This window comes from Chiloscyllium plagiosum, unplaced genomic scaffold, assembly GCF_037043375.1.
Source record: "Chiloscyllium plagiosum isolate Xiang-an unplaced genomic scaffold, Cpla_swu_hap1 HiC_scaffold_19, whole genome shotgun sequence".
In the NCBI taxonomy this organism is placed as follows: domain Eukaryota; kingdom Metazoa; phylum Chordata; class Chondrichthyes; order Orectolobiformes; family Hemiscylliidae; genus Chiloscyllium; species Chiloscyllium plagiosum.
The window spans coordinates 5,702,637-5,727,229 of NW_028270157.1; the positions used below are offsets into that span (position 1 = coordinate 5,702,637).

At 45.5% G+C, this 24,593-nt stretch overlaps 1 protein-coding gene across 1 annotated transcript in view; it reads left to right on the forward strand.

Moving 5' to 3' along the window:
* The first annotated feature begins 10,776 nt into the window (after window positions 1–10,776).
* Window positions 10,777–24,593, forward strand: part of LOC122559331 (vesicular glutamate transporter 3) — an 85,572-nt gene continuing 71,755 nt past the window's right edge. The window contains exons 1-2 of the mRNA XM_043708722.2: window positions 10,777–11,334; window positions 23,305–23,560. Of these exons, the coding sequence (XP_043564657.2) occupies window positions 11,234–11,334; window positions 23,305–23,560 (357 nt within the window). The 5' untranslated portion in view covers window positions 10,777–11,233. The remainder of the gene's footprint in view (window positions 11,335–23,304; window positions 23,561–24,593) is intronic.

Consider the following 24,593-nt stretch of genomic DNA (forward strand, 5'->3'; position numbering starts at 1 on the left):
TCCTGTGTTTACCTGTGGTTGTCGGGGAGCTGTTAACTTGGAAAGTATGTGACTGACAGGAATGACACTGATCCCTCTGTTATGTTTCACAAAAAAAGTCACTTTTGACAATGCTGGGTTGATTAGAATAGATAGATGTTTGATGACCAATGTGCACGTGATGGGCCAAATGGCCGTCTTCCATCTTGTAAAAAGCCCTACTGTCACACAAACTCCAGGTTATAGTCCAATTGGTTTATTTGAAATCACAAGCTTTTGCTGCGCTGCTCCTTCATGAGGTGAAGTGAATGGTGTCGTGTGATTTCTGACTTTGTCCACCCCAGTCCAACAACGGCATTTCCACATCATAAAAAAACTCAACATGTTTAAGACCATTGTGATACCTTTACGAATTCTCTGATTTTATGGTCATTTTTTTTGTCTGACTGCACCAATATGCCATTGATGTGACAGGTAATACCCTTGCCTTCCTTCACTCACACTATATTTGTCCTGCCCTGACACCTATCAGTTGTTCAGTCTTTACCCACATACATTTATGATTCCTCTAACACTACCTTCTATTCTATAATGTCCAGTTTCCTGGCTGCAGGCACCACCTCTTCACCATGGGCATGCAATCCCTGTACATATCCATCCCCTTGAGGATGGTCTTGAGCTGTCCACTTCTTCCTTGAGAAAAGAGGCCCGAAATGTTCCCATCCTCCTTCACCTGGCTGAGCTCATCTTAACTTTGAACAACCCCTTTAACTTGTCGCATGTTCTCCAAGTCAAAGGGTGGCTATGAGTACCAGCAATGGACCCAGTTGTGCCTGTCACTGTCCAGTGTGTGGAATGTTCCTTCAGTCCTACTCGGGAACTCTCCCACATTTTCACCAGTACATCAATGACATCAGTCGTGTTGATTCTGGTCCGGAATTGGAAAAGTTAATTAGCTTTGCTCCAAATTCCATCCCTCTCTCACCTTCATCTGGTCCATCTTGGCACTTTCCCTTCCCTCCTCTTAATTTCACTGCTTCCGTTTCTGGGGACAGACCGTCCACCAATATCTATTACAAGCACATTGACTCCCACAGTTACCTTTACTACATAGCCACCAGCCTTGCATTCTGCAAGGACTCCATTCCATTTTCCCAACATCCCCATCTCCTTTGCACCTTTTCGGATGATACCACATTCTACCTTGGTGTCTCCGACATGATCTCCTTTAGGGTCAACTGAGGAAATTCCTCCCTTCAAGAAATTCCCCCCTCCGCCCTCATTGTAGCTGACATGGCCCTGAGCCATGTCCAATCCATCTCTCCCCCTCTGTCCTCATCCCTTCCCCTCCCAACTTGAACAATCATAGGGTTCCCTTTGTCCTCACTTGCTCCTCCACCAGTGTCCACATCCAAACGATCTTCCTCTGGCATTTCTGCCACCTCCAGCAGGATGCCACCACCAATATATCATTCTATTCCCTCCGCTGTTAGAATTCCACAGATATAGTTCTCCCAATAATAGCATTGTCAGTCCAAGCACTTTCTTACTGTTCAAACATATCTGCCCCAGATGAAGCAGTGGTTTTCTTCTGTTTATTCATTTTGTGGAATGTGGGTGTCACAGGCTGGGTCCAGCATTTATTGCCTGTCCCTAGTTGCCCCCTTGAGAACGTGGTGTTGAGCTGCCTTCTTGATCCATTGCAGTCCGTGTGCTGTGGGTTGACCCATAATACCATTAGGAGAAAATAAAGACTGCAGATGCTAGAGATCAGAGTTGAGAGTGGGGTGCTGGAAAAGCACAGCAGGTCAGGCAGCATCCGAGGAGCAGGAGAATCGACGTTTCGAGCGTAAGCTCTTCATCAGGAATGAAATAAATGAAGTGGGGCTGGGGGGAAGGTAGCTGAGGATGTGATAGGTAGATGAAGTTTGGGGTAAAGGTGATAGTTGGGAGAGGAAGGTGGAGCAGATGGGAAGGAAAATGGACAGGTAGGACTGGTCATGAGGGCAGTGCTGAGTTGGAAGGTTGGATCTGGGATAAAGTGAGGGGAGGGGAAATAAGGAAACTGGTGAAATCCACATTGATCCCATGTGATTGGAGGGTCTCAAGGCAGAAGATGAGACAGTCTTCTTCCAGGCATCGGGTGGGGAGGGTTTGGTGGTGGAATTATAGGATTTTAACCCAGTGACAGTGAATAAACGGAGATATATTTCCAAGTCAGGATGGTGAGTGACTTGGAGGGGAACTTGCAGGGGGTGTGGTTCCCATGTCTCTGTTGCCCTTGTCCTTCGAGATGGAAGTGGTCATGAGTTTGGAAGGTGCTGTCTGAGGATCTTTGGTGAATTTCTGCAGCGCAGCTTGTAGATGGTACACACTGCTGCTACTGAGTGTCGATGGTGGAGGGAGTGGATGCTTGTGGATGTGGTGCCAATCAAGTGGGGGCTGCTTTGTCCTGGATGGTGTCAAACTTCACTTGTACTTCTTTCAGTCTAGTCAACTGTATTCACTGTTCACAATGCAGTCTCCTTTACACTGGGGTGACAAAGCACAGACTGGGCGATTGCTCTGTGGAACCTTTCCACTCTGTAGGAATAACCTTTGCTATCAACAAACACATTGACTTGGACCCCATTTACCACCCCCTGAAAAATAACTGGAAATGACATAACCACAGGAAATGACAGCACCATGGGAAATGACATCACCAACCATCACCAAACCTATAAATAGAAAGCAGGAATCATCAGCAGTGCTTCATCTGGGGGCTCACTGATGATGTTACCTAGTATTGTGACGAATCGTCTGAAAATGAACCTTCCAGCTCAGCGAGCAAATCTACAGCCAGAACCTCAACCTGAGCTAAAACCATCTCAAAACTCAATAAGCTTCTTATTGCTTGTCGTTTCAATGCCACCATTTTGCTCTCATACCAACACTCCTGTCTTAGACCTGCTCAGCAGTGGAGTCACACCACCTGCTTTACCTGTCAGGCTCTGTTCAACCGTCAGAATTCAACATTGAGTTCAACAGCTTTAGAACATGAACACTCTTCTCCATTGCAATTGCACGCCCTTCCTCCCACCACCCCCCTGCCATGTGTTGTTTGTATGGATTTACTTTCAGCAAAGCCAATCCAGTTTTGATTATCCTTCACACTTATTTCACTTCTTTACTATCATTAACACTCTCTTTGTCTTTTACTTTGGGCAACCTTACCATCTGATTCACTTACTCCTCCTCTCCCTTTCTCAAAAAACATTGATTCCCACCCCTCAAATTTGAAATGTTAACTGTGATTCTCTCTGTACACATGTTGCCAGGCCTGCAGAGTTTCTACAAAACTTTCTGTTTTTAATTCAAATCGCGAGTATCTCCAGCAGTATTTGTATTATTCATTTACAGTTGAGGGCACTGCTGGTTAGGCGAGAATTTATTGTCCATCCCTAATTGCCCAGAGGGCAGTTCAGAGTCAACCCCATTGCTGTGGGTCTGGAGTCACATGTAGGCCAGACTGGGATAGGATGGTAGTTTCCTTCCCTAACAGGCATGAGTGAAGCAGATGAGTTTTTCCAACAATTGGCAATGGTCTCATGGTCAACATTAATTACAGATTTTTATTGAATTCAAATTCCACCATCAGCTGTGGTGAGATTTGACAATACCACTAGTCAATTATCTATAATTCATATCTTTGCTTTGAAATCCCGCCATGGCATCACTGTTCCTTGTCTCTGTAATCTCCTCCAGCCCCACAACTCTCTGAGGTCTCTCTTTGCTTCCAACACCTTGAGAATGTGCATGACTTCGTCACTCAGACCTTAACTTCAGATGCCTGGTCCTCAAGCTCTTGAATTCCCTCTGGAAACCTTTTTGCTCTTTGTTCCTCTTGTAGCACTCCTTAAAGCCAACTGCTTTGTCCAAGTGACGAGGAGACAGTAAGGACGGCAGATGCTGGAAGCCGGAGTCAATAGATGTGGAAAAGCGCAGCAGGTCAGACAGTATCCAAGGGGTAGGAGAGCCAATGTTTCAGGCTGAAACCCTTGTCCAGGTGTTTGACCACCTGCCCCTAATATGCCTGGGTGTCTCTTTTCCTTTGTTAATGCATTTCTTAAGCACTTCAGGACATTTTATTATGTTAAATAATCTTTTAAATACAAATCTTTAAGTTATTCAATTGACTTGGGTGGCACGGTGGCTCAGTGGTAAGTACTGCCTCACGATGCTAGGAACCTGGGTTCGATTCCACCCTCGGGCGACTGTGTGGAGTTTGCACGTTTCCTCCAGGTGCTCCAATTTCCTCCCACCATCCAAAGATGTGTGGGTCAGGTGAATTGGCCATAGTGATAGGTGCATGGGTCTGGGTGGGTTACTCTTTGGAGGGTTGGTGTGGACTTGTTGGGCTGAAGGGCCTGTTTCTGCACTGTAGGGAATGTCAGGCTTCCCTGTGTGTGTCCATATGTTAAAGGACATTCTATGAAATGTTTTATAAAATAATCTTTATGAAATATTTTTTAAATAAAGTATTTTAAGGTGAGTTAGGTGAGGGAAATCTTATGATGTCGAAAAGTGTGGTGCTGGAAAAGCACAGCATCTGAGGAGCATGAGAGTTAATTTTTCAGCCATGAACCCTTCTCAGGAATGCTCTGATGATAAATTTGGAAAAGAGTAGCAGAGTGGATTGGATAGTTCTTTCAGTGTCCAGCATAGCACTAATGGGCCAAATGGTCTCCTTCAGCAGTGTAATAGTCAATCATTTGCTAGGGCCAGAAAAGTTTGAAAGCTCTGGTGTCATGCTCCTCAATTACCACAAGTGGGCAGCAAACAGGAGCAGGAGACAGACTGATCCAAACCTTCATCAAAAGGACAAAATAATCAAAACAATCGGGGGTGAGCTAGATAGATCCTGGATGACCAAGGGAATGGAAAGTTGTTAGGATATACAGAAATGAAGAGTTGAGGTTAAAAACTAATCAACCATGATTTTATTGATGGAGGAGCAGGCTGAAAGGACTGAGTGGTCTTGTTTATATGTTTGTGTGTAGTCACAAATGAACAAACTCATTCCTGTGTTGATTTTCACTGCTGTCTTTCACCCACAGAGGCTCAAATTCATGGTTAGAGGATTGCAGTGCCCTGTATGGTATGGGGATTGCTGTGCCCTGTATGGTATGGGGAATGCTGTGCCCTGTATGGTATGGGGATTGCTGTGCTCTGAATGGTATGGGGATTGCTGTGCCCTGTATGGTATGGGGATTGCTGTGCCCTGTATGGTATGGGGATTGTTGTGTGCTGTGTGGTATGGGGATTGCTGTGCCCTGTATGGTATGGGGAATGCTGTGCCCTGTATGGTATGGGAATGCTGTACGCTGTATGGTATGGGGAATGCTGTACGCTATATGGTATGGGGATTGCTGTGCCCTGTATGGTATGGGGAATGCTGTGCCCTGTATGGTATGGGAATGCTGTACGCTGTATGGTATGGGGAATGCTGTACGCTGTATGGTATGGGGATTGCTGTGCCCTGTATGGTATGGGGATTGCTGTGCCCTGTATGGTATGGGGAATGCTGTGCCCTGTATGGTATGGGAATGCTGTACGCTGTATGGTATGGGGATTGCTGTGCCCTGTATGGTATGGGGATTACTCTGTGCTGTATGGTATGGGGATTGCTGTGCCCTGTATGGTATGGGGATTGCTGTGCCCTGTATGGTATGGGGAATGCTGTGCCCTGTATGGTATGGGAATGCTGTACGCTGTATGGTATGGGGAATGCTGTACGCTGTATGGTATGGGGATTGCTGTGCCCTGTATGGTATGGGGATTGCTGTGCCCTGTATGGTATGGGGAATGCTGTGCCCTGTATGGTATGGGAATGCTGTACGCTGTATGGTATGGGGAATGCTGTACGCTATATGGTATGGGGATTGCTGTGCCCTGTATGGTATGGGGATTACTCTGTGCTGTATGGTATGGGGATTGCTGTGCCCTGTATGGTATGGGGATTGCTGTGCCCTGTATGGTATGGGGAATGCTGTGCCCTGTATGGTATGCGGATTGCTGTGTGCTGTATGGTATGGGGAATGCTGTACGCTATATGGTGTGGGGATTGCTGTGCCCTGTATGGTATGGGGATTACTCTGTGCTGTATGGTATGGGGATTGCTGTGCCCTGTATGGTATGGGGATTGCTGTGCCCTGTATGGTATGGGGAATGCTGTGCCCTGTATGGTATGGGGATTGCTATGCTCTGTATGGTATGGGGATTGCTGTGCCCTGTATGGTATGGGGATTGCTGTGCCCTGTATGGTATGGGGATTGCTGTGTGCTGTATGGTATGGGGATTGCTGTGCCCTGTATGGTATGGGGAATGCTGTGCCCTGTATGGTATGGGAATGCTGTACGCGGTATGGTATGGGGAATGCTGTACGCTATATGGTATGGGGATTGCTGTGCCCTGTATGGTATGGGGATTGCTGTGTCCTGTATGGTATGGGGATTGCTGTGCCCTGTATGGTATGGGGATTGATGTGCCCTGTATGAAGTGGGGATTGCTGTGTCCTGTATGGTATGGGGATTGATGTGCCCTGTATGGTATGGGGATTGCTGTGCCCTGTATGATATGGGGATTGCTGTGCCCTGTATGGTATGGGGATTACTCTGTGCTGTATGGTATGGGGAATGCTGTGCCCTGTATGGTATGGGGATTGCTGTGTCCTGTATGGTATGGGGATTACTCTGTGCTGTATGGTATGGGGATTGCTGTGCCCTGTATGGTATGGGGATTGCTGTGCCCTGTATGGTATGGGATTGATGTGCCCTGTATGATATGGGGATTGCTGTGTCCTGTATGGTATGGGGATTACTCTGTGCTGTATGGTATGGGGATTGCTGTGCCCTGTATGGTATGGGGATTACTCTGTGCTGTATGGTATGGGGATTGCTGTGCCCTGTATGGTATGGGGAATGCTGTACGCTATATGGTATGGGGATTGCTGTGCCCTGTATGGTATGGGGATTGCTGTGCCCTGTATGGTATGGGGATTACTCTGTGCTGTATGGTATGGGGATTGCTGTGCCCTGTATGGTATGGGGATTGCTGTGCCCTGTATGGTATGGGGATTACTCTGTGCTGTATGTTATGGGGATTGCTGTGCCCTGTATGGTATGGGGAATGCTGTACGCTATATGGTATGGGGATTCCTGTGCCCTGTATGGTATGGGGATTGATGTGCCCTGTATGGTATGGGGATTGCTGTGCCCTGTATGGTATGGGGATTACTCTGTGTTGTATGGTATGGGGATTGCTGTGCCCTGTATGGTATGGGGATTACTCTGTGTTGTATGGTATGGGGATTGCTGTGCCCTGTATGGTATGGAGATTGCTGTGCCCTGTATGGTATGGGGATTGATGTGCCCTGTATGGTATGGGGATTGCTGTGCTCTGTATGGTATGGGGATTGATGTGCCCTGTATGGTATGGGGATTACTCTGTGCTGTATGGTATGGGGATTGCTGTGCCCTGTATGATATGGGGATTGCTGTGCCCTGTATGGTATGGGGATTACTCTGTGCTGTATGGTATGGGGATTGCTGTGCCCTGTATGGTATGGGGAATGCTGTGTCCTGCTTTGTATGCCTCACCCTCTGTGTCTCCAGGATCACTTCCCATGTCAACCTTCCCATGATTCCAGCTTCTCTAGTATCTCTGATTTCCATCGCTATTTGTTGGCCATAATTTCAGCTGCCGAAGACACCTGTTCTAGAATTCTTTCCCTCATCCCCGTTGACATCTCTGTCCTCCTCAAAGACTACCTCTTTGACTGACCTGCTGATGACCTGTCTCCCTATCTCCTTGAGTCACCTGCTGTCACACTTGGCTTGATTAGCCTCCTCTGAAGGTGCTTGGGAGGCTTCAGAAGGTTAAATGTAAGTTGTTGAAAGGTTAATACTTTTTGACTTTGTGATCTGAAGAAAATGTTGGGTTAGATCGGAGGAAAAGATACCAGTGGAAAACCTTTGATTTATTTTAATTACTTCTTCACGACATCAGAACTTGATTGAAATAAAGAACATCCTTGACAGGGTAGACACGGACAGGCTGTTTTCCTCCTGTCTGTGTCATAGAGTCGTACAGCACAGAAGAAGACCCTTTGATCCAACCAGTCCATGCCGACCATAACTCCAAACTAAACTAGTCCCACTTGGCCCATATCCTTCTAAGCTTTTTCTATTCATGTACTTATCCAAATGTCTTTTAAACGTTGTCACTGTACCCGCATCCACCACTTCCTCAGGAAGGTCATTCCCCACACGGACCACCCTCCGTGTAAATATAATATCCCTTGTATCTTTCATAAATCTCTCTCCTCTCACCTTAAGAACATGTACCCTAGCCTTGAAGTCTCCCACCTTAAGGAAGAGATACCTGCCATTCACCTTATCTATGCCCCTCATGATCTTAGAAATCTGTAAAAGGTCACCACTCAACATTCTATGCTCCAGTGAAAAACGTCCCAGTCTAACCCCTCTTTCCTTATACCTCAAACCCTGCATTCCTGGCAACATCTTGGTAAATCTCTGCTGAACCCTTACTTTAATAATATCCTTCCTGTAACAGGGTGACCGGAACTGGACACAGTACTCCAGAAGAGGCCTCACCAATGTCCTGTACAACCTCATCGTAAATTCCCAACTCCTAGACTCAAATGACTTAACAATGAAGGCGGGCATGCTAAAGCTTCTTAACCACCCTATCTATATGTGACGCAAATTTCAAAGAATTGTGTACCTGAACCCCTAGGTCTCTTTGTCCTACAACACTTCCCAAGGCTCTCCTTTTCATTGTATAAATCCTGTCCTTGTTTGTTTTAACAAAAATGGAACACTCCACATTTAACCAAATTAAATTCCATTTGCTACTCTTCAGCTTCTTGTGCCAATTGGTCAAGATTTCTTTGTAATCTTAGATAACTTTCTTCTCTGTTATATTGTTCAGCATGCAAGTAATCCATTCCTGATGAAGGGTTTATGCCCGAAACGTCTATTCTCCTGCTCCTCGGATGCTGCCTGACCTGTTGTACTTTTCCAGCACCACACTCTCGACTCTGATCTCCAGCATCTGCTGTCCTCACTTTTTCTTATGCAAATAGTCCTGCCCAGTAGCTTTTCCAGACTCAAACTCCACTCACAGGAATCTTGAACTCGTGGTCACTGCTTAAAAATTAGGGGCTGTGCATTTAAAACCGAGGCGACTTCCGTGACTACCTGGTCAGGTCCACACCCCCTGAACAACCCACCCTCCTCTCCTGGCACCCTCCCCTGTCACCGCAGGAATTGCAAAACCTGCGCCCACACCTCCCCCCTCACCTCCATCCAAGACCCAAAGGAGCCTTCCACATCTATCAGAGTTTTACCTGCACATCCACCAATATCATTTACTGTATCCATTGCTCCTGATGCGGTCTCCTCTACATTGGGGGGACGGGACGCCTTCTCGCAGAGCGCTTTAGGGAAAATCTCCAGGGCCTCTGCATCAATCAACCACACCGGTCAGTGGCAAACATTTCAACTCCTCCTCCCACTCTGCCAAAGACATGCAGGTCCTAGGCCTCCTCCATCGCCATTCCCTCACCACCCGACGCCTGAAGGAAGAATGCCTCATCTTCCGCCTTGGAACACTTCAACCCCAGGGCATCAATGTGGACTTCACCAGTTTCCTCATTTCCCCTCCCCCCACCTTACCCCAGTTCCAATCTCCCAGCTCAGCACCGTCCTCATGACCTGTCCCACCTGTCAGTCTTCCTTCCCACCTATCCACTCCACCTTCCTCTCCGACCTATCAGCTTCATCTCCACCTCCATCCACCTATTGCACTCTCAGCTACCTTCTCCCATCTCTCCATCCCGGAGGTTCCCAGCCTCATTCCTGGTGAAGGGCTATTGCCTGAAACTTTGAGTTTCCTGCTTCTTGGATGCTGTGTGACCGGCTGTGCTTTTTCAGCACCACTCTAATCTTGACTCTGATCTCCAGCATCTGCAGTCCTCACTTTTACCTAGTTATTTTTCTGTTCAGTCTTTGGAGCTCTCTTCCTGACAAGATGGTGGTGGCAGAGTCTTGGAATATTCATAAGGTAGAGGTAGATAGATATTCCATAAGCGAAAGGGTGGGCAAGAATATAGAGCTGAGGTTACAGTCAAGTGAACCGTGATCTTATTGAATGATGGAGCAGGCTAGAGGGGCTGAATGGCCTCCTCTCTTTGTTTATCTTTAGACAGGCTTAGAACAATCAAATGGAAATACAAATTATCAAACTCACCAGCAATGTTCACAATCCAGACAATTGCAGGCTGGTTTAGAAGTGAAGGGATAATCACCAGCAAGAATTAATTTAATAACTTTCCCGAAGATGTTCGGGAAAATTTTGTTTGATAGATTTCTAAAATGGAATATATAAACATTGTATTCTGTAGATTCAAAAGATTTTCATACCATGTTGTCGCTGGCTGAGTTTATCTTTAATAGAAATGTTGTATAAAGTAAGGGGATTTTGAGGACCGAAGCATCATCATCTAACAGTTAATTGCTGAGAGAGGCTTTGAAGTCGATGAGATTAACAATGCTCTAAGTTCTGAAAGATTCTATTTAAAAAGCTTTTTAACACAGAGTTTCCACCCTCACTATCAGTTACAGTCACAATAAGGCAAGGTTGCTCGCATTAGACCATAGGCTGCGTCATTCAGACTGACTACAAAGCTGTCAATTTTTAATAAACTCATCCCTCCTTCTCTCTCTCTCTCTCTCTCTTTCTCTCTCTCTCTCTCTGCCTCTTGTCTTGTGAACCATTTGAACAGGTAGTTGGAGCTCCTGCTGGTCACAGCTCAGTGGAAATTGGATTGTGTGGTACACTGATGTCACTGACGGTTTGATGGTTTCGGAGAGTGCACACCCAGTCACCCTCCCTGTGTGAGGACAGCAACACATCTCCCAGGAGCACCAAGGACTGAACGATGGATGATCAAACCCACATCCGCTCTCCTCTCTAGATACGTTTGGTCGCTCAGGATTCTTACTTCAAGAGAGACAGAGAGAAGAGAAAGAGCAAACTCTCTCAATAAAGACGGGGGATCTCTAACTCCTGTTCAGAGCGACCATGATCCAGGTGTGGATGGTGATGTCCCTGGTCTGATAGGTTCTGACAGAATCTAACTCGTGGAAGACAAAAACGGGGCTAGATACCCCTCTTCAGCCAGACAAAGATGCCCTTCAAAGGGTTTGGCACTCTGAAGGAGACTTTCTTCCAACCAGTCAAAGAGGAAACTAAACACAGCGTGGGAGACACTCTGGGGCATATTCAAAGGTATTTTGTTTTGCATTCAATCCTTAATATTGAAATTGTGGGTGGGGATGCCGGAGGGTCTGTCATGTCAAGTTAGTACTGCCCCCAGGCTCTGGGCTGAGCAGGGAGTTCACTACAGCTGGACAGATGAAGCCTGTGTGTGACCTTACTCACTGAAAGGGGATGTGATCGAAGATTGAGTCGGGGGAACAAAACTAAGTGGGTCACAATCTGACCGGGAATGTAAAATCAACCACATTTATTAAACTTTAGTACAGAGACAAAAACGCAGACAAGTTGATCTTACCTGTGAACCTTTCTTTAAAGAAAGGCACACAGCGCCCTGCAATAAAAAAACATAAGTTCTGATTAATATTATGCTTTCATATGATTTATATTTTTAAAAATGAATCAATCTGGACAGGTCCCTGAGCTTATTTATTTTAAACAAGAAGTGGACCACTGGAGTTAACTTGGTTTAGTTTTACAAAATTAAATAGATTTTCTTTGAAATGAAACTAGTTTGGGAGAATATCTTCAATAATATAAAACAGTTAATCACATCACGTTAGTATTATGGAATTGACAGGTTTGATAAGATTTCTTGAGATATCTCCAAGTCTCCCCAACCCTCCCGGTCCCACATTGCAAACTGAGACAATATTCAACATTGTTCATCCGTCATTAATAAAATGTTAGTCCAGCACCTTCATATTGAAAAAGAAGGACTGCTGAGTAATGTTACAAAAGAGGAGATTTTGTTAAGATGCTGCAAGGAAGGTTTACCGTTCTGGGATGACACTGTCCATTGTTAGGCAGCAGAATCTTTAATAGATTCCTTTCAGAGAAGGCTTTCAATGGCAGGAATTGTCCAGACTTTATCTCAGACCAAAATGTCATTAAGCTGGAAAGACACAGTGAGACTCGATTGCAAACAGCCTCATTTAGGAAGTATGAATTAGAAATCCAGCTGAATTGAACGCTCCTTATTACTGTCACTAACTGGAAACCAACGGCTGCCACCCGATACAGAGGGATATACAAATGCAGCCCCAGTGCAGTTTAGAATGGAACAACATCGCAATAATAAAGGAACCTTAATTTGCAATGATTTACCAAAGTGTTGGTACTTGACAGTGCTTTTAAAGTGCAGCTTTTTAAACCACGAGCAAGTGTTTACTAATTTGAGAATCTGCCATAATTAATGTTGGTTTTACAGATGTATTTATCTTACAGCTTGAATTAAACTGTGTGTGCTATGCAAGGTAATTCTTTACAAAAGGATGGTTTATGAATTAACAATAAATGCATTAATAAAATTGAAATGATTGCTTATTCCTAAAATATGCTCTGATATTTAAACATCTTTGACTGCTGTAATTACTGCTCCATGGCTTCGGTTATCCACATTCCCCACTTTCCTCGATTGCACTAAAGTCACATTCACCCATTACCTCTGAGGCTCATGGATCAACCCCCTGAAAGCCTGGGTGTTTAAAAATCTTCAAACAGGAACAGAAAATGCTGGAGAAACCCAGCAAGTCTGGCAGTCCCTTTGGAGAGAGAAACAGAGTTAACGTTTGGAGTTCAGAGACCATTCTTCAGAACACCCTGAGTTTCTCCAGCACACTCTTCTTCTTTCAGATTTCCAGCATCCACAGATCTTGGTTTAATTTAAGAATTCTCACCTCCATTCTGATATCTGTGGTCTCCATCAGCCCCATGACCCGCTAAGATAGCTGTACTCCTTCAAACTTGACTTCCTGAACATCCCTGACCTTAATCAGTCCACCGTTAGTGGCTGCCTCACTCTCAGCCTCTGGATTACCCTCCGTAAATCTCTCAGCCTCCCTCCCTACTCTCCTTTATTCAGGAACCTCCCAAAAACCTATTATGGTGACTGAGCTCTCGCTCACTCACTCTCCCGTTCATCCAATGGGGGCTTGGTGTCAAATTGTGTCTGATAAAACTCACCTTGATACATCTCGGGATATTTTTACTGGGCTCAAGGTGCTGGGTAAATGAAGCTTGTGGTTTGTTAAGAATGTGTAAGCTGGAATGTTTTATGTCAAGTGGCTGAGACCGCGCTGGAATAAATCTGCTGCAATTTCTCAATGTGATCCCTTTAACTTGGGAATGTGATACATTCTTGAAATCTGCTGCAGCCTCTGCTATTCATCATTTACATGGGTTAGGTGTCAGCCCTCTGTGTTCTCATTCAAAAGTCGCTTTCCAACAATTTGAGCTACTCACCCAGCTTTACACCCACAGTGATCCTCCTGAGGGAATGCTGCACAATACAAGGTTTTTTTTCTCTCTCTCTCTCAGAGCAGTCGTTAAACTGAGGCCACGCCTGTCCTGTCAGGTATTTGTAAAAGATCTCATGACGTTATTGTCTTGGTCAATAGTTATCCCTCAATCAACATCACCTGTATCAGGAGAAACTTCTTCAGTCAGAGAGTGGTAAATCTGTGGAATTCATTGCCACAGAAGGCCAGGTCATTGAGTGTATTTAAGACAGAGATAGATAGGTTCTTGATTGTCAAGGGGATCAAGGGTTACAGGGAGAAAGCGAGAAATGGGGTTGAGAAACTTATCAGCCAGGATTGAATGGCGGAGCAGACCCGATGGGCTGAATGGCCTAATTTCTGCTCCTATGTCTTATGGGACTTATGGTTATCAAGTTGCTATCTTGTGGGAGCTTGCACAATGTGGCTACCATGTGTCCTCCCTCTTTGCAATGATTACACAATAAAAATACTTCAGTGACTGCAAAGTGCTTGGAGTGTCACAACATGCTATTGAAATTCAAGTTCCTTCATTGACTGTAGCTCAGTCTTTGGAAACGTCAAAAAGGTATTGACAATAAGTACAATGCTGAACTATTACAGATCACAGAACCATCGTTAGTTCATTGGATTAAAACTGCAGTGCCTTAAGGAGTGGGATTCCATTTTCCTTTCACCCGCAGGTTCTGAATTTGATTACAACATGACCCACTACAGTCAGGGAGCCTTCCTTCATCTGGGGTTAAGGAGCTCCTTCTACCCCCACCACAAAATTGTTTACAGAGCCAGGGAACAGGAAAAGACATTGATCAACTGGCAAAGATTTGACAAATGAGATATAATGTACAAAAATGTGGAATTGTCCAGTTTAGCAGGAAGAGTAAAAAAAAAGCATATTATCTAAACAGTGAGAGATTGTGGAGCTCTGAGATGCAAAGGGATCTGGGTGTACAAGTGTATGAATAACAAAAGGTCAGTTTGCAAGTTAAGCAAGTAATTAAGAAAGCTAATAGAGTGTGATTGCTCATTGCAAGGGGAATAGAATACAAAGGAGTGAGTTTACAGTTCTACACAGCACGGGTGTGACCACATCTGGAGTACTGCACGCAGTATTGATCACCATATTCAAGGAAGGATGTAAATGTGTTGAAGATAGCTCAAGGACGGTTTATTCAACTGAGACCTGGAATGTAGAGGGGAGGCTGGACAGACCAGGCTGGTATCTGCTAGAGTTTAGAAAAGTGAGGGGTGACTTGATTGAAACATAAGATGCTGAAGAATCTTGACCAGCATTCCCTCTAGGTTTCATGGCTGCATACACATCAGTACTCTTACAGAATACTGAACGGCCTGGACAGAGGGGATGTTGGGAAGATGCTTCCATTGGTAGGAGAAACTAAGACCCGAGGGCACAGCCTTAGAGTAAAGGGATGACCCTTTAGAACGGAGATAAGGAGAAACTTCTTCAGTCAGACAGTGGGGAATCTGTGGAATGCATTGCCACAGAAGGCTGTGGGGGCCGGGTCATTGAGAATATTTAAGACAGAGATAGATAGGTTCTTGATTGTCAAAGAGATCAAATGTTACAGGGAGAAAGCAGGAGAATGGGGTTGAGAAACTTATCAGAGTCAAGAGTGTGGTGCTGGAAAAGCACAGCAGGTCAGGCAGCATCCGAGGAGCAGGAGAATCAGGAATCCCGATGAAGGGCTTACACCCGAAATGTTGATTCTCCTGCTCCTTGGATGCTGCCTGATCTGATGCGCTTTTCCAGCACCAGACTCTCAACTCTGATCTCCAGCATCTGCAGCCCTGGCTTTCACCTCCTCCCTGAGAAACGTATCAGCCAAGATTGAATGGTGGAGGAGACCTGACAGGCTGAATGGCCTAATTTCTATTCCTACGTCTTATGGTCTTATGTTCCACACACGGCGATCAGCATGTACACGTCAATCATGGAGAAGCCTTCGATTCTGGAAGTCGCTGTCATTCATGGGATTTGGAGGCCCATGCAGCTGGAGGGAATATGAGTAGGAACGCTGGTCTGTACAGGGTGGATGTGGAGAAGATGTTTCCTCCTGTGGGAGAAGCTAAAGCTAGAGGTCACTGTTTAAAAATAACGGGTCACCCTTTTCAAACAGAGATAATGAGAATTTTGTTTTCCCTCATACAGGATTGTAAGTCCTTGGATCTCTCTTTCTGAAAAGGCAGCTGAGTCCTTGAGTCTTTCGCAGGCACAGTTCAATAGATTCTTAATGAGCAAGGGGAATAAAAGGTATTGGAAATTAGTGAGAATGCACATGGGGCTAGGATTACTGTGGTGAGTAACTCCCCTCCTGACTCCCCAAAGCCTGTCCACCATCTACAAGGCACAAGTCAGGAGTGTGATGGAATACTCCTCACTTGCCTGGATGGGGGCAGCTCCAACAACACTCAAGAACCTTGACACCAACGAGGACAAAGCAGCCCCTGCTTGATTGGCACCACACATCTGCCATCGCTCAGTAGCAGCAGTGTGTACTATCTACAAGATGCACTGCAGAAATTCACCAAAGATCCTCAGACAGCACCTTCCAAACCCACGACCGCTTCCATCTAGAAGGACAAGGGCAGCAGATACATGGGAACACCACCCCCCTGCAAGTTCCCCTCAAAGCCACTCACCATCCTGACTTGGAAGTATACCACCGTTCCTTCACTGTCGTTAGGTCAAAATCCTGGAATTCCCTCCCTAAAGGCATTGTGGGTCTACCTACAGCACATGGACTGCAGCGGTTCAAGAAGGCTGCACACCCCCACCCTCTCAAGGGGCAACTAGGGATGGGGCACTAAATGCTGGGCCCAGGTAGTAACACCCATATGCCACGAATGAGTAAAAGAAAACTTCATCTTAGCCATGGGCCTGTGTAATTTCAACGCCACGTTTAGGCTCTTCTCTTCACTCTGTCTCTGAATGATGGTGGCATGGTGATAATGTCACGGGATTAGTAATCCAGTCCGCTGTGCTAGAAGCTCTGGGAATATGGGATCAAATCCTATCATGGGAACTGGTGGAATTTAAAATCAATGAATAAAATGTGGAATGTAAAGCACTTCCTGTGATGATGACCATAACAGCTGTTATTGAAGTAAATATCTGCCTCACCGACTGTAAGGAGATATGTGTACCTGGGTCTACCCTTCCTGGGATTCCAGGTATGACCAAAATTTGGAGAGCTCCTTTAAAAAGCCAATATAAGGATTTTAAAAAAGTTATTATTTATTATACACCAGGTAACTGCAAGATAGAGGAGCAGAAGAAGGCCATTCAGCCCATCATGTCTGCTCCACCATTTGACCATGGCTGATATGTTTCTCAAACCCATTCTCCTGCCTTCCCCCATAACCATTAATTCCCTCACCAATCAAGAATCTCTGTCTTAAATACATTCAGTGACTCGGCCTGCACAGCAGCGATGAGTCCCACAGATTCACTACCATCTTCATTGGATGGGGGACATGGCTGTCCAGACCAATGTTTATTGCCTGACCCTAATTTGAGGAGAAAGTGAGGTCTGCAGATGCTGGAGATCAGAGCTGAAAATGTGTTGCTGGAAAAGCGCAGCAGGTCAGGCAGCATCCAAGGAACAGGAGAATTGACGTTTCGGGCATAAGCCCTTCTTCAGGAATGAGGAAAGTGTGTCCAGCAGGCTAAGATAAAATGTAGGGAGGAGGGACTTGGGGGAGGGGCGTTGGAAATGCGATAGGTGGAGGGAGGTCAAGGTGAGGGTGATAGGCCGGAGTCGGGTGGGGGCGGAGAGGTCAGGAAGAAGATTGCAGGTTAGGAAGGCGGTGCTGAGTTCGAGGAATTTGACTGAGACAAGGTGGGGGGAGGTGAAATGAGGAAACTGGAGAAATCTGAGTTCATCCCTTGTGGTTGGAGGGTTCCCAGGCGGAAGATGAGGCGCTCTTCCTCCAACCGTCGTGTTGCCATGGTCTGGCGATGGAGGAGTCCAAGGACCTGCATGTCCTTGGTGGAGTGGGAGGGGGAGTTGAAGTGTTGAGCCATGGAGTGGTTGAGTTGGTTGGTTCAGAGGGACTGAAGAGACAGCCACATTGCTGTGGGTCTGGAGTCCCAGGTAGCCCAGATAAGGATGGCAGGTTTCCTTTCCTGAAGGTGGGTTTTTAGATGGTTATATTGCTACCATTAGGCTCGTGTTTTTGTTTCAGAAACATTTGAACTTGATGAGCTGCCATGGTAGGATTTGAACCCATGTCCCCAGAATATTAGACTAGGCCAGTGACAATAACTGCTGCACCACTATAGTGGAATAGTGGGCTGAGTGGCCTCCTGTGTGGTAATGTTCCAAAAACATATTGCAATGATCAAACGGTGGTGCCCTGCTAGATGGAAATGTGAAAGGCTGAGTGCCCTCTGTTATCTGCAAATGTCTTGTGATCTGACTTGGACATATATGGGGAGAGATATATATGTGAGGGATAGGGGAACATTTCCACTGAGTATTACCAAAGAGAGGGGTTACAATTCATTACACATGAAGCATGGATGGAATTATTTCCCCAGCACAATGGAACGTAATAAAAGGTAACTATATCACTGGGAAAAAAAATCACTAAAACCTCTTTGAAGATATGCATTCACACAAGATTACAAATGGCCTCAGCACAGTCCCAAAGTGCATCTCAATCAATAAATTCAGTTGTCCTTTAAAATGCTGTCACTGTTGTGATGTGAGGAAACTTGGCTGAGAATGTACATTTGATGAGTTCTCACCAACATCAGTGAGGGGAATAGCTGGATCATTTCTTTTTGATAGAGGTGTAAATATTGCTGAGCACTTTGGGAAAATTTCCAGGTCAACTGGGATCGAACTAGCAGGATTTCATTTCAACATCTCCAAAGCACAGGCACAGACTCACAGGCATTCTTCCAGAAAACCGCAGAAATCCAGGGCCAATGTTGGAGGGAGGAGGGGGGGAGAGATGGAGGGGTTTGGAAGACTGCATGCCTCGGTCTTAAATAAACCCCAGGGGGAGTCTCAGGAGCATGCTCTCAAGTGATTTGTAAGAGGAAAGTGTGCAAACCTTCTTTGCAAGAAATAAGAGAAGGCCATTCAGGCCGTCAATTCGATTAGATTACCGTGGATCTGTACTTCAGCTCCATCTAGTTGAAAGGATGTCCAGTCATGACTCACACTGAAGAGCATTAGAGCATCTCTCAAAGGACATTGATGTGGAGGTGAATTCAGATACAGAGTTACGGGGAGATAAAGAGATTTCTTTGAAATTGTTCACTCATGAGATGTGCAAGGACCATTGTCTATTCCCATCCCTAGTTGCCCCTTGAGAAGGTGGGGGTGAGTTGCCTTCTTGAACTGCTGCAGTCCATGTGCTGTAGGTAGACCCACAATGCCCTTAGGGAGGGAAATCCAGGATCTCGACCCAGTGACACTGAAGGGACAGAGATATATTTCCAAGTCAGGATGGTGAGTGGCTTGGAGGGAAATTGCAGATGAGGGTGTTCCCATTTATCTGCAGTCTTTGTTCTTTTGGAGGGAAGTGGTCGTGGGTTTGAAAGGTGATGCTGAGGATCTTTGGTGAATTTCTGCAGTGCATCTTGTAGATGGCACACACTGCTGCTACTGAGTGTCAGTGGTGGAGGGAGTGAATGTCTGTGAATGTGGTACCAATCAAGCGGGCTGCTTTGTCCTGGATGTTGTCAAGCAGTATTCCATCACACTTGTGGTTATAAATGGTGGACAGGCTTTGAGGAGTCAGGAGGTGAGTTATCCACTGCAGGGCTCCCACACTCTGACCTGCTCTTGTAGCCTCTGCATTTATATGGCATGAGAGTTGAATTTCTGGTCAATGGTAACTGCCAGGATGTTGATAGTGACAGATTCATAGATGGTAATGCCATTGAATGTCAAAATGCAATGGTTACATTCCCTGTTCTTGGAGATGGGCATTGCCTTGCACTTGTGTGGCATGAATATTACTTACCACTTGTCAGCCTAAGCCTGGATGGTGTCTAGATTTTGCTGCATTTGGACATGGAATGCAAAGAAATGAAATGAAAGCAAAGACACTGGTATAGGAACAAGTAGAGATGGATATAGATGGAGATAGAGATTCAGAAAGATACAGATAGGAAGAAGGAGGCAGAGGCAGAAAGGAGTTCTAAGAGAAGTAAATCCTGAAAGGGAGATAGAATGTTAAAGGCAGAGGTGTAGATGGACAATGATGGTGAAATGTAATTTCCAATTATTGCTGTTCCCCTAAAAATACTTGAAGCATTTTTAAAAATGTTTTATCTGGCATACAGGTGTATAAGTCCCCAGAGCCTGATGAGATGTATCCCAGTCTGTTATCGGAGGTAAGAGAGGAGATTGCTGGGGCCCTGATGGTGATATTTAATACTTCGCTGGCCACAGGCGAAATGCCAGACGACTGGAGGATAGCTAATGTGGCTCCTTTGTTCAAGAAGGGCAGTAGGAACAGGCCAGGTAATTACAGAGCAGATAGTCCGACAGCAGGGGGAGGGACATTATTGGAAAATATTCTGAAGAATACGATTAATCAATACTTGGAAAAGCAGGGATTGATCAGGGATAGTCAGCACAGATTTGTTAGAGGGAGTTCCTGTCTGACTAATTTAATTGAGTTTTTTGAAGAGGTGATTAAATATATTGGGGGCCATGCAGTTGATGTAGTTTACATGGAGTTTCAGTAAGGCCTTGGACAAGGTCCATCAAAGAAGGCTGGTCCAAAGGTAAGAGCCCATGGCAAACTGGAATCAAAACTGGCTTCCAAGTAGGAGGCAAAGAATGATGGTGGAGAGATGTTTCTGTGATTGGAAGCTGCTGACCAGTGGTGTACTACAGGGATCAGTGCTGGGACCCTTGTTGTTTGTTACATACAGTAACAACTTGAGTGTGAATGTATAAGGTTTAATTAGTCAGTTTGCAGCTGACACAAAAATTAGTGGTGTTGCTGATAGTGAGGAAGATCAGGCTACAGTCTGATGTGGATCAGCTGGTAAACTGGGCAGAGCAATGGCAGATGGAATTTAATCCCAATTCATGTGAGGTGATGCATTACTAAGGGAGGGTGTAGGACCATTCAGTGCAGCCATTTTGGTGCAAGCGATTCGGCGAGGCCGGTTTGGCGCAGCCCATTTAGGCGCAGAACTGTTTCGGCGCAGTTCATATTTATTCCTTTTCAGGTTTAGTTAAAAGCATTAATGAATGCAATAAAAAGAAAAATAATGTTTATCCTCTTTAGTAAAAATGTCAAAAAGAAAATAAAAATAAAAGAAATAAGGTAAATACGAAAAATCTAAAATATGACATTTATTCAAAACTATGGGCAGTTTCAGCAGCGCGTTTCTTTTCTTTGAAATGACGGTATCTCTTTGCACCTTAGATGCCGAAGCTGCATGTGAATGTTCATTAATTTGTTTCACTAGGTCACCATTTATAACATGAATTCGAGCTTTGCAAATGTCCTTCTTCTCTCATCTCCAAAACTTTGTTATCTTATCAGCGGCATATCTATCAAATACGTATATATAGCTGTTGTATGAGCACTTTTCCTTTCCACGTTTTGACAACAAAATTGTTGATGGCATTTTAATGGGTTTTATTTTATTTTAATAATAACTACAAACTACTGAATAACTACAAAACAGTTCTGCGCCTAAATGGGTCTACGCCAAACCAGCCATGCCAAATCGCTCGCGCCAAATGGTCCCACTCCAACTAAGGGAAGGGCTTATACAAAGAATTGTTGATCCCTAGGGAGTTCTGAGGAACAAAAGCTGAGGGGGGAATCTGATTGCAGTAGGCCTAGATAGGGTAGATCATGAGAATCTGTTCCCAATGGCAGGTATGTCTAAGATCAGAACCGTAAGTGTAAGGTGATAAGCAAGTGGTTTAGAGGAGAAAGGTTTTTCACCCAGAGGGTGGTAGTAATATGGACCATGCTGCTTGAGAGGGTGGTGGAGGCAGATACTCTCATAACATTGAAGCAGCATCTGATGAGCAATTAAACTGCCAGAGCACAGTGGGCAATGGAGCAAGTGCAGGTCAATGGGATTAGTGTAGTTTGTGGTCAGCGTAGATATGATGGGCCAAAGGGCGGCTTGAACATGACTTCACAGAGAGTTTATCAACAGTGCTGGGCAAGAAGATCCCCTTCACATTGTCTCAGGAGCTGTGCAGGTGATATTACAGAGTCGAGAGTGTGGTGCTGGAAAAGCACAGCAGATCAGGCAGCATCCGAGGAGCAAGAGAATCAGGATTCCAGATGAAGGGCTTTTTCCCGAAACATCAATTTCCCTGCTTCTCTGATGCTGCCTGACTTGCTGTGCTTTTCCAGCACCACACTCTCGACTCTGATAACTCCAGCATCTGCAGTCCTCACTTTCGCCAAGGTGATATTACAAACCCACTTTAGTCCAGTGAGTCAGTACAGTTTCCAAAGCCACATCCTAATGACTGTATCACATATTGTATTGGACAGTTACGTTATTGAACGGATTAGAATTCCATGGAAAGACCAGCTTAAGACATTTGTGGGAGCAACTCGAGATATTTCTTTGCAAACTGTCTCTCATTTCTTCATACACAGAAAGACTTCCATCTTCACAATGTGAAATTTTCCATCATTTAATTCATTCTTTCACAGAATGACCATGTCATTGGCAAGGCTGGCACTTTTGCTCTTGAACAGAGTGCTTTGCTCAGCTGTTGCAGGGGGCAGTTAAGAATCAGTCACATTACCGTGGGTCTGGAGTCACATGTAGGCCAGAACAGCAGATTTCTTTCCCTAAAGGATTTTAGTGAACCGATTGGGTTTTTCTTACAATTGATGACCATTACCCAGATGAGTTTCCAATTTCAAATTTATTAATGGAATTGAAGGATTCCCATCTGCCATGGTGGGATTTGAACCCATGACTCCGGGGATTAACCCGGGGTTCTGGATGACTATTCCAGTGACATGGCCACTATGACACTGCCTCCTTCATAAGAGGGGCTGAATGACCTCCTTCTGTGTGGTATTCCCACAATGCCACTGTCTCCTCCCTATTAATGTGCTGACCTTTCAAAGGTTTGTGATCTCTCTCATCCCTCCCACCTTTTGGAGTACTGTGTCCAGTTCTGGTCGCACTGCTACAGGAAGGAAGTTATTAAACTGGAGAGGGTGCAAAAAGGAGTTACAAGGATGTTACCGAGACTGAAGGGTTTGAGTTATAGGGGGAGACTGGATAGGCTGGGACTTTCATCCCTGGACCATCAGGGGCTGCAGGGTGACCTTGTAAATGTTTATAAAATCAAGTGGGGCATAGGCCTTTTCCCTAGAGTAGGGGAGGTTTAAGATGAGAGGGGAAAGATTTAAATGGGACCCCAGGGTCAACTTTTTCATGCAGAGGGTGGTGCAAGTAGGGAACGAGCTGCCAGAGGAAGTGGCGGAGGCTGGTACAATTATAACACTTAAAAGGCATCTGGATGGATACATGAATAGGAAGGGCTTAGAGGGATATGGGCCAAACGCAGGGAAATGGGGCTAGTTCAGTTTAAGAAACCTGGTCAGCATGGACGAGTTGGACCAAAGGGTCTGTTTGTGTGCTGTATGACTCTATGACTCTCTACGACTCCCCTCTCCCCACCCCCCCCACCCCCCCCCCTCCCCCCCCCCGTAGAGCTGTGGATGGCACGAATGTGGAGAAAGAGGAAGACATTGAGTTGAATGAAGATGGCCAGCCGGTGAAGAGGGTGGTCCTGAAGCAGCCATTGTGTGACTGCTACTGCTTCGGAATGCCCAAGCGATATATCATTGCCATCATGAGTGGACTCGGATTCTGCATCTCCTTCGGCATCCGGTGCAACCTGGGCGTGGCAATCGTGGAGATGGTCAACAACAACACGGTCTACGTGAACGGCAAGGCCAAGATTGAGGTAGGTGCTGTACAAACTGAGCTCTCCTTTTATCTATCCATTTATTCGCAAGATGTGGGCGCTGCTGACTAGTCCCACATTCATTGTCCTCCTGAAGTGGCCTTAAGAAGGTGTTGGAGAGCTGCCATCATGAGCCACTGTAGCCAGCAAAGGGAGAAGGGTGGGAAATCAGGGAATCATTGATTTCTAGATTAGGCCATGTTTCCGTCTGTGGGAGCCTTACGCTTCAGTCAGTGTCTGCGGATCGTCAGACAGGTGCTGGGCAGGAGTTCTTTGTGTCATTGAATTTGTTGCCTGTTTCACATCCCTCTGATTGATGCCACCCCAACTGAGGAACAAAGGGACATCCTTCTCACAGATTGAAGAGTCATCCAGAGTTAACAGAGCAGAACAGCTACCAACAAGAAGCAGGAATAGGTCATTCAACCCCCGTAATCCTGCTACGGAATTCAATAAGGTCCTCTTCTTCCCACCTACCCCGACAACTTTTCACCCCCATAATTAACGAGATAATCACCAGCACTGCCTTATCAAAACCCGAGAGAGTATAATTTCAGAGTGGGAGATTGGCCATTTAAGACAGAAATGAGGAGGAATTAGTTCTCTGATAGGGTAGTGAATCTGTGAGAATCTTTACAGCAGAGAGCCATAGGTGGTGGGTCATTAAGTATATCCAAGGCTGAGGTAGTAAGAGTTACAAGGACAAAGCAAGAAATTGGAGTTGATAATGATCAGATCAGCCGTGACCTCGTTGAATGCTGGAGCAGACTGACGGGCTGAATGGCCCACTTATGCTCTTATATCTCACGGTCTTATGGTCTGAAGCTTTCCACCACCTTTTCCATGCAGGCCTTTCCAAAGACTTGTGACCCTCTGAGAGATAAAAGTTTGCCGCATCTCTGTTTTAAATGGGAGACCCCTGAATTTTAAAGTGTGCCCCCAACTCCAGCTCGAGATTCTCTGCTTCCACACCTGCCCCCTTCTCTCAGCGAGACTGACGTTCCTTTGACTCTCGAAATCAGGGATACATTTA